This window comes from Lolium rigidum, chromosome 2 (genome assembly GCF_022539505.1).
Source record: "Lolium rigidum isolate FL_2022 chromosome 2, APGP_CSIRO_Lrig_0.1, whole genome shotgun sequence".
In the NCBI taxonomy this organism is placed as follows: domain Eukaryota; kingdom Viridiplantae; phylum Streptophyta; class Magnoliopsida; order Poales; family Poaceae; genus Lolium; species Lolium rigidum.
The window spans coordinates 246056797-246073963 of record NC_061509.1 but is presented as its reverse complement, the minus strand read 5'-3'; the positions used below and the strand labels follow the sequence as shown (position 1 = coordinate 246073963).

Below are 17167 nucleotides of genomic sequence, written 5' to 3'. Positions count from 1 at the left end.
AATTGAAGGATATTTTTATCATGGCAGTTGTTATCAGCGTACCCATTAAAGACATTGAGCATCTAGTGCCCCCATTATTAAACACATATAAGAGCATCTACATTGCCTATGCGCTTAAGTAGATACTTCGATGATAGTGAAAAAATGCAACATCATGAAATGTGTAATAAGACTCTCCCCCTTCGATTCAAAGAGTAACCACGAAAAATAGAAACAGGGAGAAAATACAGAAATGGGAAAAGAAAATTCGGAAAAAAAAACTCTTAAGCAGAATGATGGAACAACGTTTTTCGATGGAACAACCGCAGAGGTTGTCACCTCACCTCATACCAAACCTAAGCCTGGTATGATCCAAAATCTAACTCAGAACACATGTCTTGTCTAGATCCCACAATTTCGCTATGACTCAGAAGCCAGAACAAAAAAGAAGACTAATCAAAAAGAATAAAAAAATGTGGCATTGAAAGACATGGTTTCTATGTTTTTGAATTTATTTTTAACAAAGAGTTAACCTAAGCGTGATAATCAAAGCTTTGTAGCTGAGGATGAATCGAGCCAAACTTTTTAAATGCGCTGGCTTGTCACGTGGCACCATGGCATCCATCACATGCTTTCCCATTCTATGTTGCATACGGGAGACTGGCGTTTGGATCTCTACAATCTAGCCAAGAATGCACCTAATCACTTTCACAATGCCTTACTGTAGAGTTTAATCGCATTCTAGTAGGTTTAGACGAAAAAGACATCGAACCTGCATAATCTGTTTTCATTGTAATCCCGACACCTCAAAATCCTAAAATGTGCTCTAGCAATAGCATGTCCTAATAGCATGGCCTTGCATGCGATTAATTCATTTCCTCTCACTATATGTACCCTCTGTAGAACAAAAGTGCGCTATATTTATTTACTTTTTTTAGGCTGAGTAGATACTAGTGTGAATTGTGGAGGGAGGCCACCCGACCAACTTATATATCTAGGAGGAAAATATAGTGTGTCAATCGGTCTGATTTTAACAGGCCTTTGCTGGATATATAAATAGGCGTAGTGAGCGAGGAAACCAAGCCACTACTAGTTGTCTACATTAAGGACATGTTTGATTCTTAGGACAGGAAGGAAGTAGGGTTTCAATGTCATGCGTACCCCAATCCTACCTGCTTATGGGAAGCAATACTTATTTGATTCCACCATGTTAAAAGCAAAGGATTCTGAAGAAAGAGCTGTGAATGGATGTTTAATTTCCTATTATTTTTCGAGTACCGGCCCGCAGGAGATCTGCGCGTTTTGTAATAAGCTCGAAGAATGAATAGGACAAGGTCCGTTACAGAGATAGGGTCTCCACCGTGACCCAGATCTTACATGTTCGATTCCTATGAAGTATAGTGCAAAGAACTCCTTGGAAAAAATTTCCTATAGAAGTCAATCCGACAAATCAAAGAACTATCATAGAAATAGTTCCTATAGAATTGAGTTGTACAAATTTGGGTTCGTACCCAAATCTTTCAAATCAAACAAACCCTAACTCTTGTTGTATATGCAAAGCAGATATCTTCATGGATGACAACATCTCTTTTCACTTATCAACCGAGATCTAGCCATGTTATAAAAATGTGTTTTACATCGGTCTCCTATGCCCAGCGTTGCTGATGCATGCTTGGTTTGTGGATGAATCGTCGAACCAACCGAGAAGGCGACCATGAAGACCAAACATGCCTTGGGCTTTGGCGCTGGATGCAGCACCAAGAAGACAGACATGCAGATCAGAGATCACCGTTTGGAGACAGTCTCGCCCAATCAGGTTGTGCAATGTCATATACAAGATTGCATCGAATGTCGTGGCGACCAAGTTGAAGAAGGTGTTACTGGATGTATTTCTAAGGAGCAATCCGCTTTTGTTCCTGGAAGAATAATTACGGACAATATTATTACGTCTCACGAGTGTCTTCACTTCATGAAGCAAAACAAAGCCAAGAAACATCGGTTTTGTGCTCTTAAGTTGGATATGAGGAAGGCGTATGACAGAGGTGGAATGGAGTTACTTACGAGCTATTATGTTGAAAAGGTGGGCTTCAATAATGTGTGGCTGACTTTGGTTATGCGCCTTGTTACATCCGTATACTTTGCGGTGTTATTTAATGGATCACCACAAGAGGAGTTTTGTCCCTCGCGGGGTATTCGCCAGGGAGACCCTATCTAACCTTATTTATTTTTGTTGGCAGCAGAGGGCCTTTCATGCCTCCTCAAATGTAGTGATCAGACATTAGCCTTAAATGGTCTAAAGGTGCCCCCCACAACCTCGACAGTAAACCACTTACTCTTTGCAGATGACAACCTGTTGTTCTTCCAAGCAACTCCATACTCACACGATGCAAAATATTCAATGCATGCTTCCGTTGAGTCACTTGCCTCTTAATTGTAGGACGCTTCTAATCCCAGGAAGTACTCCAGTTTTACCAAGATCCTTGATAGGAAAGTTGCCAGAGAGAGAGACACAACCAGACCATCAACCGCTCCTGGAGTAGACCTAGCAATCGCAATATCATGCACATATACCGGCATAAATGTCTAAACACCATTTTGGGAGAAAGTAAACAAAGAGGTGTTGGCCTTGGAGGAAACAAAGCCAATCTCAGTAAGAAGGTCACTTAGCCGAGGGTACCATGCACACGGAGATTGTTTGAGACCATAAAGCGCCCGCTGCAGCTTGCACACATGAGAGGGGTACCTTGCATCCTCAAACCCCAATGGCTACTGCATATAAACATCCTCAGAAAGGAACCCATGAAGAAAATCATTACTGACATCAACCTCTCAAAGTATCCATCCTTTGGACATGGATAGAGAGAGAACCAGACGAAAAGCGTGTCTAGCTTCATCACAAGACTGAAAGTGTCACTATAATCGATGCCATGCTGCTGAGTGAAACCATGGGCGACAAGACGTGTTTTGTATTTATCAATGGAACCATCTAGATGTTGTTTGGTCTTGAAGATCCACTTACTTCCAACAATATTAACACCGGGTGGACGAGGAACAAGCACACAAGTCTTGGTGTGCTGGAGAGCATCAAACTCATCAGTCATTGCCGCTCGGCAGGCGGTGTCGCGGATAGCATCCCGATGAGACATTGGTGTTACAAAGAACACACGCCGAGTAGCGTCATAGCGCACCATGTCGTCAATGCAATGCTTGTCTCGCCGTGTGTGATCACGCGTGCGAGTGACCATCGTATGTCTAGGCTCAGCTGATGGCATCACAATCGGAGACATAGAGGTGCTGTCGATGGTAGGAGGCGTGGGATGAGCGGGATAAGGCTACACGTCGCCTGCTGGCGCCATTGTAACCGGGCCATAGGAACGAGCCGCATCAGGCGCCGACGATAGGGCCACATCGGGGGCGCAACCTAGCCCGCTGGGGTGAGCCGCTGAAGGAGCCATCGAGGATTGGGCCGCGGAGGGAGAGGCATGCGTCCCAAGTGCAGGCGAGGTTGGCTCGGGACATGCGCCATGCACGTCGATCACTGGTGCAAACATGGACATCGATCACATGCGTGACAGGAATTTCCCGCACATGTGAAGAACTACCCATACTAGGCACATCGGTAGTCAAATAAGACAGGTTATATTTTCGCATATCACTCGTAACCGGTTCATCGGATAGGAACAAAATCACATTTTTGAGAGTGGACACATCAACCGTAACACCGGGAGTGGAATAAGGAAACACGGACTAACCGTAAAGAACATCATGGGAGATGCAAAAACGTCTCGTGGAGCGATCCAAGCACGTGTACCCCTTATGCATTGGACTACACCCTAAGAAGACGGACACAGTGGAATGGAGAGTCAACTTATGAGCGTTATATATACTTGCGGAAGCTGGGCCATCATGCGTGGAGAAAGGTGCGAAAGAAGGAGTAATTGGTTTGGATTCTGAGGAGGCCATGGATGGACGTGTCCTGTTGCAACACGTGGGTAGGCATGCGATTAATAAGATAGCAAGCGGTAAGAAAAACTCATCCCAAACACGCAATGAGAGAGAGAAGTGGGCTAGCAAAGTGAGACATGCTTCTACTAGGTGGCGGCGTTTGCGCCCCGTGACCCTGTTTAACTGCGAGTTGTGAGGGGCATGAGAACGATGAGATATGCCAGTGCGCTGGAAGTAACTATGCAACTTGTGGCATTTCCCAGCCTTTTTATGGTTTTATGTGTTAGACAACTACGTTACTGGTGATCTACTCTTATGCTGAGTGATGCAGCTATCATATATAAGTGTGTTGTTTTAATACTTAGTTAATCCTAAGGCGCGAATTTTCCTTACTCTTCAGCTTTGTCACGCTATTGTGTTCGTTTTTTTTAGCATAGGTGTGGATTCATTATCGATTTTGTATCTGGATGGATACTAAAGATACGCCGATACGTATTGAAATACAATTAAGATACGGAGTACTTCCAGATTAAAATACCATCGTGTCACATATCGATTGGCTGCAGTAATATCGTAAAATTGTAAGATACATACTTATTAGGATAGTGACAACCACGGTGGTAAATCTTCAGTTGACCTAAAGGTTGAGCCCCACTAGAAACTTTTCCAGTAGATCATCCTCATAAGTAAAACGCGTGTGTGGTCTTTGTCTGAGAGTGAGAAGTGTCTACGCAGAAGAATTTCCAGTGAATCATCTTCATAAGTAACGCGCGGCGTGGTCTTCATATAAATTTAAATTTTGTTGCAACTTCTTCCTTTTAGTTTCTAGTCCGTGTGCATCTAGGATTTGTGGATACAAATTGTAATTCTGAGACTTTAATTGGCATGAATTGTACAAAACTGTGTATGCTTTGTAAATGAAGCAAGGAAAAGCCCGTTTGATAAAAGAAAATCCGCGATCCAAAACTCAATCCCAAAATAAAATGTCATGTTGGCAAATTGAAGAATATTTTGATCATGGCAGTTGTTATCAGGGTACACATTAAAGACATTGAGCATCTAGTGCCCCCATTATTAAACACATATAAGAGCATCTACATTGCCTATGCGCTTAAGTAGACACTTTGATGATAGTAAAAAAATGCAACATCATGAAATGTGTAATAAGACTCCCCCCTTCGATTCAAAGAGTAACCACAAAAAATAGAAACCGAGAGAAAATATAGAAATGGGAAAAGAAAATTCGGAAAAAATGAACTCTTAAGCGGAATGATGGAACAACCACAGAGGTTGTCACCTCACCTCATACCAAACCTAAGCCTGGTATGATCCAAAATCTAACTCAGAACACATGTCTTGTCTAGATCCCACAATTTCGCTATGACTCATAAGTCGGAACAAAAAGAAGACTAATCAAAAGAATAAAAAAATGTGGCATTGAAAGACATAGTTTCTATGTTTCTGAATTTATTTTTAACAAAGAGCTAACCTAAGCGTGGGAATCAAACCTTTGTAGTAGCTGAGGACGAATCGAGCCAAACATTTTAAATGGGCTGTCTTCTCACGTGTCACCATGGCAACCATCACATGCTTTCCCATTCAATGTTGCGTACGGGTGATTGGCGTTTGGCTCTCTACAATGTACTAGCCAAGAATGCACCTAACCATTTTCACAATACCGTACCCTAGAGTTTAATCGCATTCTAGTAGGTTTTGACGAAAAAGACAGCGAACCTGCCTAGGTTTTCATTGTAATTCCGAGACCTCAAAATCCTAAAATGTGCTCTAGCATGTCCTAATGGCATGGCCTTGCACGCGACTAATTCCTTTCCTTTCACTATATGTATTCTCTCTAGAACAAAAGTGCGCTATATTTACTTAGTTTTTTTAGGCTGAGTAGATACTAGTGTGAATTGTGGAGGGAGGCCACCAGGCCAACTTATATTTACAGGCGGAAAATATAGTGTGTCAATCCTTTGCTGGATATATAAATAGGCGTAGGAGTGAGGAAACCAAGCGACTACTAGTTGTCTATATTAAGGACATATATTTGATTCTTAGGATAAGAATGACTATGAAAAATGTAGGGTTGCAATGTCATGCCTACCCAAATCCTACATGATTATAGGAAGCAAGAATTATTTAATTCCACCACATGAAAAACAAAGGATTCTGAAAAAAGAGGTGTGAATAGATGTTCAATTTCCGATGAAGTATATAGTGCAAAGAACTCCTTAGAAAAAATTTTCCTATAGAAGTCAATCCGACAAAATCAAACAACTACCATAGAAACAATTCCTATAGAATTTAGTTCTACAAATTTCCTCTGCAAATTCTCAAACAAACCCTAACCCATGTTTGTTTATCAAATGCCACATGTTTGTTTATCGTTTCTCCCATCACCGTGTTGACGTGCATCTGCCCGGCGTCACCAACCTGGTCGCCGCGCTATGTTCATCCTCTACGTGCAGGATGAATGGCATATGTTTTAAATTTTATTTCAGTGTAGTTTTTCGGTTTTACTTTTTCCGATGAAGGGAATATATTAATATCAAAAGATACCAATTACACCCAGCCTCTGCAACAACGCACCACCCTAATGGCACTACGGATGCACACAGCCAAAAAAAGGAAAAGAAAACTAAGAAACAAAAGTCCCGCTACAGTATCTCGGGCCTAACAACAGCAATACATCCACCGCCAAGACAACACCTGAAATATAGACTCTCCAAAAACGACGCCTCCAAGAAGGGAACATTGCTCTAACACCGTCGTCGCCCGATCAAAGATCTTAGGTTTTCACCCTGAAGATAGTCCCTGCTCTCAAAACAATGCATCCAACAAGGTCATTGCCAGGCACAACCAGTTAAGGCCAGACCTTGGGTTTTCACCCTGAAAGGTAGGACTACGAACTTCACCTGTGTTGTCGCCCCCACTTTCATACCGCTGCTGTGAAGCCTGGAACACCAAGCAAGTCCCTCAACAGCGCAGAGACTTGAACCTCCCTTAGCTAGTCCTCCCCTTCGGCCTTCATGAAATTCTCTTCTTCCGACTTTCATCATGGATCCATAGTCACTTGATGTCAACACAGAAAAAGAGCTTCGCGCCGCTCCCTCTAGAACCAAACGGTCGGAATAAAAGCATGGGTGCGCACGACCGAATACCACCGATCCAACAAACTCCAGGAAAAAGCATTGCTACATTCGCCGGCGGAGCCTTTCGGAACTCAACACTCCGGCCAGATCACGAGTCCAGGCCTCCTGTAGGTCCTCCTCTTCACGCAAGAGAGGCCCTAGGAACACCGCCTTTATTTAGGTCGGACCCCCACGTCAGCGACCACCCTGGGCTGGCCACTCCAACCTTCCACCAGCGACACCATCGACCGCTTCCGAGCTCCTCCATCTCGCCACCGAAACGCGGTGATAGATCAATTGATCCACCACCACCAACCGCAGGACGATCCTCTCCTGCGAAGAAGAGGGTCACCTCCACCGTCGAACCCAAGGCTGCTGCCCCGGGCGTCCTCGTACCGCGGGAGAAGCCCAAGATCGTCGCCCCTCACCGGCGAGAGGCGGAGGGAAAGGCGTTGTCCGCCTCCACCAGCCACCACCGCCGGCATGCCGCCGATGGGAGGCGGGAAGGCCACAGCCCGCAGCTGGATCGTCCCCGGGAGGGCCGTCGCCGCCCCTCCATCCTCGTCCGACCGCCGCCGCCCCTCCATCCTCGTCCGACCGCCGCCGCCCCAGGAGGCAGAAGGGCCGCCGCCGCGTGAGAGACTCCTTGGCCGCCGTTCCCGACGCGTCACGAGGGAAGGCCCCCGCCGCCGCCACACCCCGAGATCTTTGCCCCGGCGGTGCTGCCGGCGGCGGCGGGAGGGTTGGGAGGCGGGGTGCGGTAGTCTAGGGTTGGAGGTTGGGGGTGCGGTCCGTCTTTCGGTTTTACTCCGTACTTATCAACCGAGATCTACCCATGTTCTAAAAATGCGTTTCTCACCATGCCCAGCGTTGCTGATGCATGCTTGGTTTGTCGATGAATCGTCGAACCAACCGAGAAGGCGACCATGAAGACCAAACATGCCATGGGCTTGGCGCTGGATGCAGCACCAAGAAGACAGAGAGGCAGCTGATCACCGTTTGCAAGCGGCGGCGCGTAGGCCAAGGAAGGAAGGAAGGAAAGCCGTCGTCGGCGGCGGCGCGCGAAGGAGGGAGGGAGACGTGGTCGCGCAGCGAGTATTGTGTGCCACCGGAGTTCCCTACGTCGGCGACTGATCTTTGTCTCGAGCGAAACATCCATCCTTGACCACTGCACGCTACTGGTTTTGTATATTGCGCGCCACCTGCTTTCGCTGACCGAATGGCCTTGGTCAGCTCATCTGCGCTCGTCACTTGGTACGCCGGAGCTCTGTTGTAGGACCTGCTCTCCAGTCTCCACCCACCGCCGCGTCGTCACCAATCCGATCGCCGCGCTGCCAAGTCCAACTCTCTCCCGGCGAGCTACCGTTATAATTTCCCACGAGCGCCACCACCATCCCCGACAAAACCGCGCCAGGTCAGAGGCGCACTGCTGCCTGCCTCCGGTCGCCGTCGGAGACCCCCTCCCATATCCAAGGTCAAACCCCACTCACGGGCGGACGCGTCTCGGTCTCTCGCTCGCTTCCTCCCCTCCCCTTCCCACCCTCCGCTCCGTCGCTCGGCCCCGCGCCGCTCGCTTCCTCCACGCCACCGCCGGCCGGAGCACGTCGCCCGCCGCCGATGGGCACGCCGCGGCGGCCGCGCCCGCGGCAGCTGGCGCGGACCAACGCCATGCGGAACTCCTCCTACTCCGCGGACGCCCCCGCCGGCGGCGACGGCGAAGACGACTTCTTGGCCTACGCCGCCGCCGGGGCCGGGGGCGGAGGCGGGTACGCGTCGCAGACCAGCTTCCGCATCAGCGGCGGCAGCGGCGGCGCCGAGGAGGTCGCCGAGCTCTTCCGCATGCTCGGCCTCTCCGGGCCCGAGGACTTCGCCATCCCGCCCGCCGTCTACGCCGCCGCCATGTCCCACCTCCCCAACGCCGCCCGCCGCCGCGCCTCGCTCGACGACTCCCCTAGAGCCGGACCCGAGGCCTCCTCCTCCTCCTCCGCACCATCCGAGACCCCAGAAAGTTCTGCCCGCGACGTTGCCGTGGCGGCTAGGCCATCGGCCGAAGGGGAGGAAGCTGTGCTGGCCACCGAATTGGTCCAATCGGAAATCACACAGGTCACCGCACGAACGTACCAAGCACCAGGAGCCGAATCGCAAACCAGATTGGTCCAACAGGAGGTACTGGAAACAACCTCCACATCAAAGGTCACAGCTGCGTCCAAGCCGGGGAATGCAGCCGAAGAGAAGGGGAACGACAAGCCGCCCAAAGCAGCAACACTACGAAAAGAGAGGAGAAGGGAGCTGGTGGCTGTGGAGACGACAAGGGAGGCCACTGGTGGTGGTGCCCTGGCTGTCGTCGTTGCAGAGTCCACTTCAGCTGACGTTGAGCATTGGGTCTCGCCGTCGCCACATAGGCGGTTCAGGAGGACCATCACGTCCTGGATCAAGGGAGGGCACATCGGGAGCGGATCGTTCGGGTCCGTCTACGAGGCCATCAGCGAGTAAGTTCTCATCATGTGACTGCTTTGTGAAGATTATGCGTTTTTTCCATTTTGCCATGTTGGTGTTCATGTATTTCCAGCTGCTGATTTCTCAAATTTGATACGAATAGTATTACATAGCTAGGCTTTACCCAATATCAAACTTGGTTTCACTATAGCTGACAGAGTGAGAACGGTGCTAGTTATGGTCAGTTGAGAGAATTCAGTAATTGGTTGTACTATGTGCTACACTTGTCTTGATGTTGGTAGGCTGTTAGAACTTTGCAAATTGGTTTGATACATTGCAACTGGTTAATTAGATTATTTAGTTCTAGATGAGGTTGATTGAACCAAATGATATTTGTTGGCAAATCATAATGAGCATTTGGCGAACTAGAAAACATGCCCTCATGCTCTGCAACTAAATGCTTTACTGACTGGTTGAAACATTGCTTTCGCAGCGATGGGTTTTTCTTTGCTGTCAAGGAAGTGTCATTAATTGACCAAGGAATCAATGCAAAACAGCGCATCGTCCAGCTTGAGCATGTAAGATGTGGATTATGGCATGCCTGTGCAATTTATGTCGGTTACACTGGTTCGAACATTATATTTCTGATTACTCTACCCTGATCATATTTAACACTCAACCAAGTATTCATTTTTGTCAAGGTCCACTGAGACTAGCTGTGAATCATTTGTTTGCAGGAGGTATCTCTGTTGAGTCGTTTGGAACATGACAATATAGTTCAGTATTATGGAACTGACAAGGTAGTTCTCTAAACACTTGTGTCTTGCAAATTCATTAGAGAGTAATGCTCCCTCAGTTCCTAAATGGATTATCTCCTTCCAAAATTCAAGCTTTGACCAAGACATAATCTAATATTATGTGCATCATGTACTTATGCTACACAAAATCGGTATTGTTGGATTGGTCTTGAAAAACACTTTCTTATGACTGGTTTTGTAAGAACTAACATAATGCTGTACAAAAAGTTTAAAGTCAATGTTGTTGAGATTTCTTGGCTGGATTTTATACTGCTTTTACAGTGCATGATTTCTCTGAGTAAACCATGCTTGTTTTGACATGAAGTGCTCATTCTACAAGTTTACATTAAATCTGATGCTGCTTCCAAAATTCAAACTTTGACCAAGACATAATCCAATAGTAGGTGTGGCATGTATTTATGTTACGCGAAATCGATATTGTTGGATTCATCTTGAAAAGACTTTCTTATGGATGTGGTTTTGTAAGAACTAACATAATGTTGTACAAAAAGTTTGAAGCCAGTGCTTGTACTCTAACAGTCAAAATACGCCCTGCATTTAGGAATTGCAGATTAATTTGTACCAGTGCACTTTTAATTAATTATTGTTGTTGTCTTTATGGGATTGCATAATTTGAGATTTGGCCAAGGTAGAGATTTCTTGGCTGGATTTTATGCTGCTTTTACAGTGCATGATTTCCCTGAATAAACCATACTTGTTTGACATGAAGTGCTGATTCTACTTGTTTACGTTAAATGTGATGGCTCGCAGGAAGATGGGAAATTCTATATTTTTCTTGAACTTGTGACTCAAGGCTCTTTGGCAGCTTTATATCAAAAATATTGTTTACAAGATTCACAAGTGTCAGCATACACAAGGCAGATTTTGAATGGTTTGAACTATTTACATCAGCGAAATGTGCTGCACAGGTGAGTTCCTAGAACTCTACATTAGACATCTTTCTTGGGTATTTTACTTATGTGTATAATGTTTCGCTGGCTATTGATTTTCATTCCCTACATTACCAGAGACATCAAATGTGCAAATCTCCTAGTTGACGCAAATGGATTGGTTAAATTGGCAGATTTTGGGCTTGCAAAGGAGGTACTTTCTCTACCAAACATCTTCTCTGTTATCATTTTACTCCATGTTGTGCTGACTCTGCCATGTCGCAGATGTCAATTCTGAGCCAGGCAAGATCTAGCAAGGGAACTGTTTACTGGATGGCCCCTGAGGTTAGTTTATGCAATCGTATTATGCTGCCTTTTCTACAACATGTTGGTCTTACTTTGTTTCTGAAATATAGACATCTTGTCGATATGTGTATCCAGAGTATGGGTACAATTTCACATGTTGTTTCTGAAACATGTTTGTGTGTTTAAGCTATTCATCTACTGAATTTTTAGTCTTATGTTAGATAGTATATCTTTATGACCTAAATGATCCAGAATATAAGTCTATGGTCCACGTAGTGAACCGGTTACAAATATATTAGGTGTGCAACCTTAACTAATATCTGTGTATGTAGCTTGGCAACTTGAAATTTGCGTGAACCATACTTGATGGGAGTTTAAGAATCCCAACAGTGAGTTGCAACTGACAAAGATTAAGTACTGTAAGATTAAGTATGGCAAGACTTTGTACTGTTACACTTGGAACATCAATAACAAAACTGCGAGTACTTCTTTTGTCAGAAAATATTATTCGATTAAAGTTCATACGCAAATTGCAGCAATACTTTGCATTTGATACAAGTATTTTTCTGTACCAAATTTGTACGTGTTCTGATGGTATGCTCTCATTCAGGTTGCTAAGGCTAAGCCACATGGGCCTCCAGCAGATATATGGAGTCTTGGCTGCACAGTTTTGGAGATGCTGACCGGCAAAGTTCCGTACCCGGATATGGAATGGGTGTGTGCCTCTGTAAACTTGCTTTTCGGAAACAACATCTTAATTTTAAATAACAAACGGTACAATGAATATAATTTAAATGTGCTGATGTACTGGAGCTGCATACTAGATGAAACTTAAAAAAAAAAGTGATAGCTATCTTCCCAGGGTGATGACTTCAGGAACTCCATGACATTTTTATCTGCATGTATCATAAAGCATAGTGCATGGGATGCACCCAAAAAATATGGGTAATATTGTTCATGTCTATTTTCATGATTTAATTAGGAAACCAGTAATGCAGACATACAACAGATCCATTCCCTGTATTTGCATGTTATTATTTTATGAAGCTACGGGTGTGTATTGTTACTGTCTGTGATACAATCTTCTACTGTGTAGACACATGCTTTGCTCAAAATTGGGAGGGGAATACCACCAAAAATTCCCAATACGTTATCAGAAGATGCACGAGATTTCATAGTGAGATGTGTCCAATCAAATCCGAAGGACCGGCCGTCTGCTGCTGAGCTGTTAGACCACCCTTTTGTAAAGAGACCATTGCAACATTAAGGCATCTGATTGTGTTGCTAACAGATTTGCTTGTACATAAGCTGGTAAGTCTTCCACTGTTTTCTCGTCAAGTGTGGCGGTTCTATCTCCTCTGACTCATTATTAAAGGATTGAGTTGGTTGCATCTGCAAACATAATAAATTGTTATTTGTTGCATGTTGCAGATTCTAATGTTACCTGTGGAAAGCTGTGGGTGATGCTGAGGAATGAGGATGATCCCGCAGCCCAGAAGTGTTCCTTGTTCACACTCGCATGTTCAATGTTGGTGGGAGGTCCGAACACTGAAATTTCTTCCAATCTGGTGAAAATTTAGTGATGTTCAGTTAAAAGGTAACTCTGCGGTACGGATAAGATATTTCCACTCGGAGATACCTTACCAAACAAAAAAGAGTTACCTTGTTGGTTGATAGGATTTGATTGTTTTGAGCTCTTTGGTGTGTTGTCTCCCGCGTGTGGGTCAAAATCTATGTCACCATGTACATACCATGAATTGACACATTTAGTTCTTCACTTGCCCCCTTTTTTTAATGATCCCGTCTATAGGTATAACTGTCTGATGCAATTGTTTGCGGTCGTTGTTTAACATGGTGGCCAACTGAATTACTAGCAGTCTCCTATCAAATTGGGGATTCAAAAAATGATTTCTGGAGGTATTTAATGTGTGTACGGTGGAGTGCTAAGTGCTCGCAGTCATACTTTTCTGACTGTGTCTCAACTCTCAAATCTCAATACCATGCCTGTGCAGTTCACTTTCTGTTGCCGATGCAACTTGCTGTATTGCCCATGTTGTCAGCTGTTTGACGTACCTGGAAACTAAATGTCTAAATCTGTTCCTATCGGTGATGGACCATAATTTCAGTGTCTATGTTTGGTCTAGATCAGAGGTTCATACAAAGTAATGTGGATTTTTTTCTAAGAAAAATCTGTAATGACATCAGACTCATCTCATCATCTGTATTGTATCAGTATAGATGGGACTCGGTTCCCATTTACCCATTGGTTAGGTTAACCTAACCTAAAAAAGAACCCAATGGATCTTATGGTTAACCTTAAAACGATTTAGGTTCAAAGGGTTCGATCCCCTTGGTACCAATGGTTATCCGCGCACGATGGCTCTAGACTCTGGAGCGCCTCCTGAGTCCCGACTTCCGAGCGCCTCCTGCCGCCTGCCGCTTGCCGCCAGAGCCGTCGCTCGAGTTCCTCTCCAATCCTACAGCGCGTCCGCCGTCGACGTGTCCTGCGCACGGCCGCACCTCGCCGGCCGTTTTCGGGCCCATCGCCAAGGACGCCGCCGTCAAACTCAACTATATATGCGCACAGCTGGGAGCTTCTCGTTTTCCTCCATGGCTATCTCGAAGTTCATCACCGAGTGGATCTGGATCCTGACGCAGTTCGTTAGTCCTCTTTCGTCCCTGGCTTCAGCAATAAAGTGCGTGCTCTGATTGTTTCCTATTGGGGATTATGATTCCTCGAGTTCTTTTCTCCAGCTGCATTATAGTCTGTACGGATGATTACAACAGCAGTAGCTTGCTCAAGCTATAACTCTGAATATCAAACTGCTTTTATCTGATTTTTGTTGGAAACTACTTTGTAACTTTGTTCGGGATGCATGCTTGTACGCATGTGTTAACCAGGATGAAGACTGTGATCAGTTTTGTGCGGCACGCAGCAGTCAGTCAACAAATTGCACTTTGTCCTTTCTAATAAGCTTGTGACTTGTTAGTTTTTAGCAATGTCATGGCCCGTTTTATTCCACCTATTGTTCGACTTGGCAAACCGAGAATTGGAGTACTAACAGTGATAGTGAACCGTAAAAAGTGGTTCGTCCCTGAATAACCAACGGTTAACCATTAATAACCTTAATAGCTAAATGGTTAACCTATATATCCGTTTACACAAAATGGTTAGTTAGGTTCATATCCAAAAAATAAATGGTTAACCAAATCCCATTGTGATGTATCAGTATTGGTGTACATGTTGGATGCATTTTCTACAGGTTGTACATGCAATGAGATTCACAATGGCCGAAATAATATAGCAAGCAGCCAAGCACAACAATTTGCTAACCTAAAGTTGGTTCTTTTCATCTAATGGACAGTAGCCTTTACAAATGCTGGAAGTCTCCAGTCTATGCACTCGAGCAGCCCTGAGTCATTGACAGCTCTCGCACCCTGCCATCTCATATCTGAGCAGGCCAAGCATGTCGAACAACTCTCCAGCCTGAGGATGCGACCGATCCCCGCAGACAAACTCATGCACATCGCCGGCGATCTCCACGGCGCTGTGTCCTGGCGTCTTCTTCACTCTCCGGGCTTTCATCAGGCTCCGGACCTTGCCCACGCCATCCCATTTCCCATCGGCAGCATAGATGTTCGACAGCAGCACGTAGTTCGAGTCACCACCAGGGTCCTGCTCGAGAAGGTCCTGCATCAGCTGCTCGGCCATGTCAACGTCTCCGTGCATCCGGCACCCTGCCAGCAGCGCTCCGAGCACCACCTCGTTTGGCCGTATCGGCATGGTCGTCACCACCTTCATCGCCTCGTCCAGGCGCCCCGCCCGGCCGAGCAAGTCCACCACGCACCCGTAGTGCTCCATCCTCGCAGCGATGCCATGCTCCGACCTCATGGCGTCGTAGTACCTCAGCCCCTCGTCGGTGAGCCCGGCATGGCTGCAGGCCGTGAGCACGCCGGTGAACGTCACCGCGTCCGGCCTGAACCCCGCCCGCCGCATCGCCTCAAAATGCTCGATTGCATCAGCGCACCGTCCGTTGGCAGCGAAACCAACGATCATCGAGTTCCAGGAGACCACGGTCCGTTTCCTCATCTTCCCAAACACCTGCCGCGCGAGCTCCACCTGCCCGCACCGCGCGTACATGTCGACCAGCGAGTTGGCGACACGGACATTGTGCTCCAGGCCCTGCTTGGCCACGAACCGATGCACCCACATCCCGAGCCCGAGCGCGCCCACCTCGGCGCAAGCAGAGATGACTGCTACCAACGTCACGTAGTCTGGCTCCACACCGTTCAGCAGCATGGCGTGGAAGCCGTCGATCGCCTCTTCGTGGTGCCCATTCTTGGCACACCCGTCGATTAGCGCCGTCCAGGAGACCTTGTCCCGCGCCGGCATTCCGTCGAACACCTCGCGCGCGGCGGCGACGAGGCCGTTCCGCATGAGGCCGGTGATCATGGTGTTGTGGGTGATGACGGACCTGACGGGCATGGAGCGGAACAGCTGGAGGGCGAGGTGGGGGAGGCGGGACGCGAGGTAGAACCGCGCCAGGCAGGTGCAGAGGAGGAGGTGGCTGGGGAAGAGCTTGATGGCGAGGGCGTGGAGCGAGAGCGCGAGGGGCCTGGCGAGCGGGGAGGAGGGGGCGGCGGCGGCGCAGGCGGAGAGGACGGTCAGGAGGGTGACGTCGTTGGGTGCAGGCGCGGCGGGGGAAGAAAGCATGGCGGAGAGCGCCGCGGCCGTCGCCGGCAGGTCGCCCTCTCGCGCCGGGCGCGCGATGGCGGATGTCCAGGTGACCACGTCTCGCGGCGGCGTGCGGCGGCTCGGCTTATGGGTGGCGCGCCGCGCGGGTGGGGGAAGGGTGAGCGATGGTGAGGCGGCCACTGCCATGGCCTAGAAGCTCTGCAGCCTCCTGTTGCTGTTGAGGTTCCGCTGAACTGAAGAATGGTTTCGTTCCTTCTCTGTCAGGCTCTCGGCGCTTCCGTAGACGGCTGCTACAGAAATTGAAGTCTAGGATATAAACATGAAACGGTAGGATCTCTTTATTTTCAAATGTACGTTAGAAACATTTTGAAATGTCAAAAAAATCAAAATGAAAAATTTGCACGTACATCTTTAGGTGCTACGCTTCCATAAAGTCGTTTCATGAAAAATCAACCTGTCATGTACCGTGTGAAAAAAGATAAAATTTGATGCTAGAAATAAGACTTTTCATTACATAAATTTTCTATTTTTTTACCTAGACCACAAAACATAACGGTTCGCCGTGAAACTTGACGAACTCACATATATTATGGAGATGTATATGTAGAATTTTTTATCTAATTTTTTTGCACTTTGAATTTTTTTTTTTGGCAGAGGGGATATATGCATCCGGGAGCCATATTGAATTTCCGACATCAAACCCAAATTTGAATTAATGCAAACATATACTGTAGAAGTGTTTGTCTTCTTATCATTTAGAATCAACAAATCCATGTTACTAAATGGGTGAAGTGGTCTCTGATTTAAGTAACAACAAAACCGAAAACTTCAAATGGATCGCCAGCTCCATGTAGCCTGTCTTTAGAAACAATCGAAAATTTCCACTTTTTCACTTTACAAATTCTGAAATAAAACATACTTGACATTTCTAAAAACAAGTCAGAGTAATTTTTATTTATTTTTTATGTATGATTTTCAATTTTA

General features: G+C 46.5%; 2 protein-coding genes across 2 annotated transcripts; one reads left to right on the top strand and one right to left on the bottom strand.

Annotated features, from left to right (window-relative positions):
- The first annotated feature begins 8675 nt into the window (after nucleotides 1-8675).
- LOC124688465 (mitogen-activated protein kinase kinase kinase 1-like) lies at nucleotides 8676-13282 on the top strand. The gene is made up of 9 exons (XM_047222143.1): nucleotides 8676-9547; nucleotides 9988-10072; nucleotides 10232-10294; nucleotides 11063-11220; nucleotides 11320-11395; nucleotides 11467-11526; nucleotides 12098-12202; nucleotides 12584-12798; nucleotides 12919-13282. The coding sequence occupies exons 1-8, from the start codon at nucleotides 8676-8678 to the stop codon at nucleotides 12752-12754; spliced, it is 1590 nt and encodes a 529-aa protein (XP_047078099.1). The 3' UTR covers nucleotides 12755-12798; nucleotides 12919-13282.
- A 1338-nt stretch (nucleotides 13283-14620) lies between these two features.
- On the bottom strand, nucleotides 14621-16369 carry LOC124688464 (pentatricopeptide repeat-containing protein At1g05750, chloroplastic-like). The gene has a single exon (XM_047222142.1). The coding sequence runs from the start codon at nucleotides 16367-16369 to the stop codon at nucleotides 14906-14908; it is 1464 nt and encodes a 487-aa protein (XP_047078098.1). The 3' UTR covers nucleotides 14621-14905.
- Nucleotides 16370-17167: the final 798 nt, after the last annotated feature.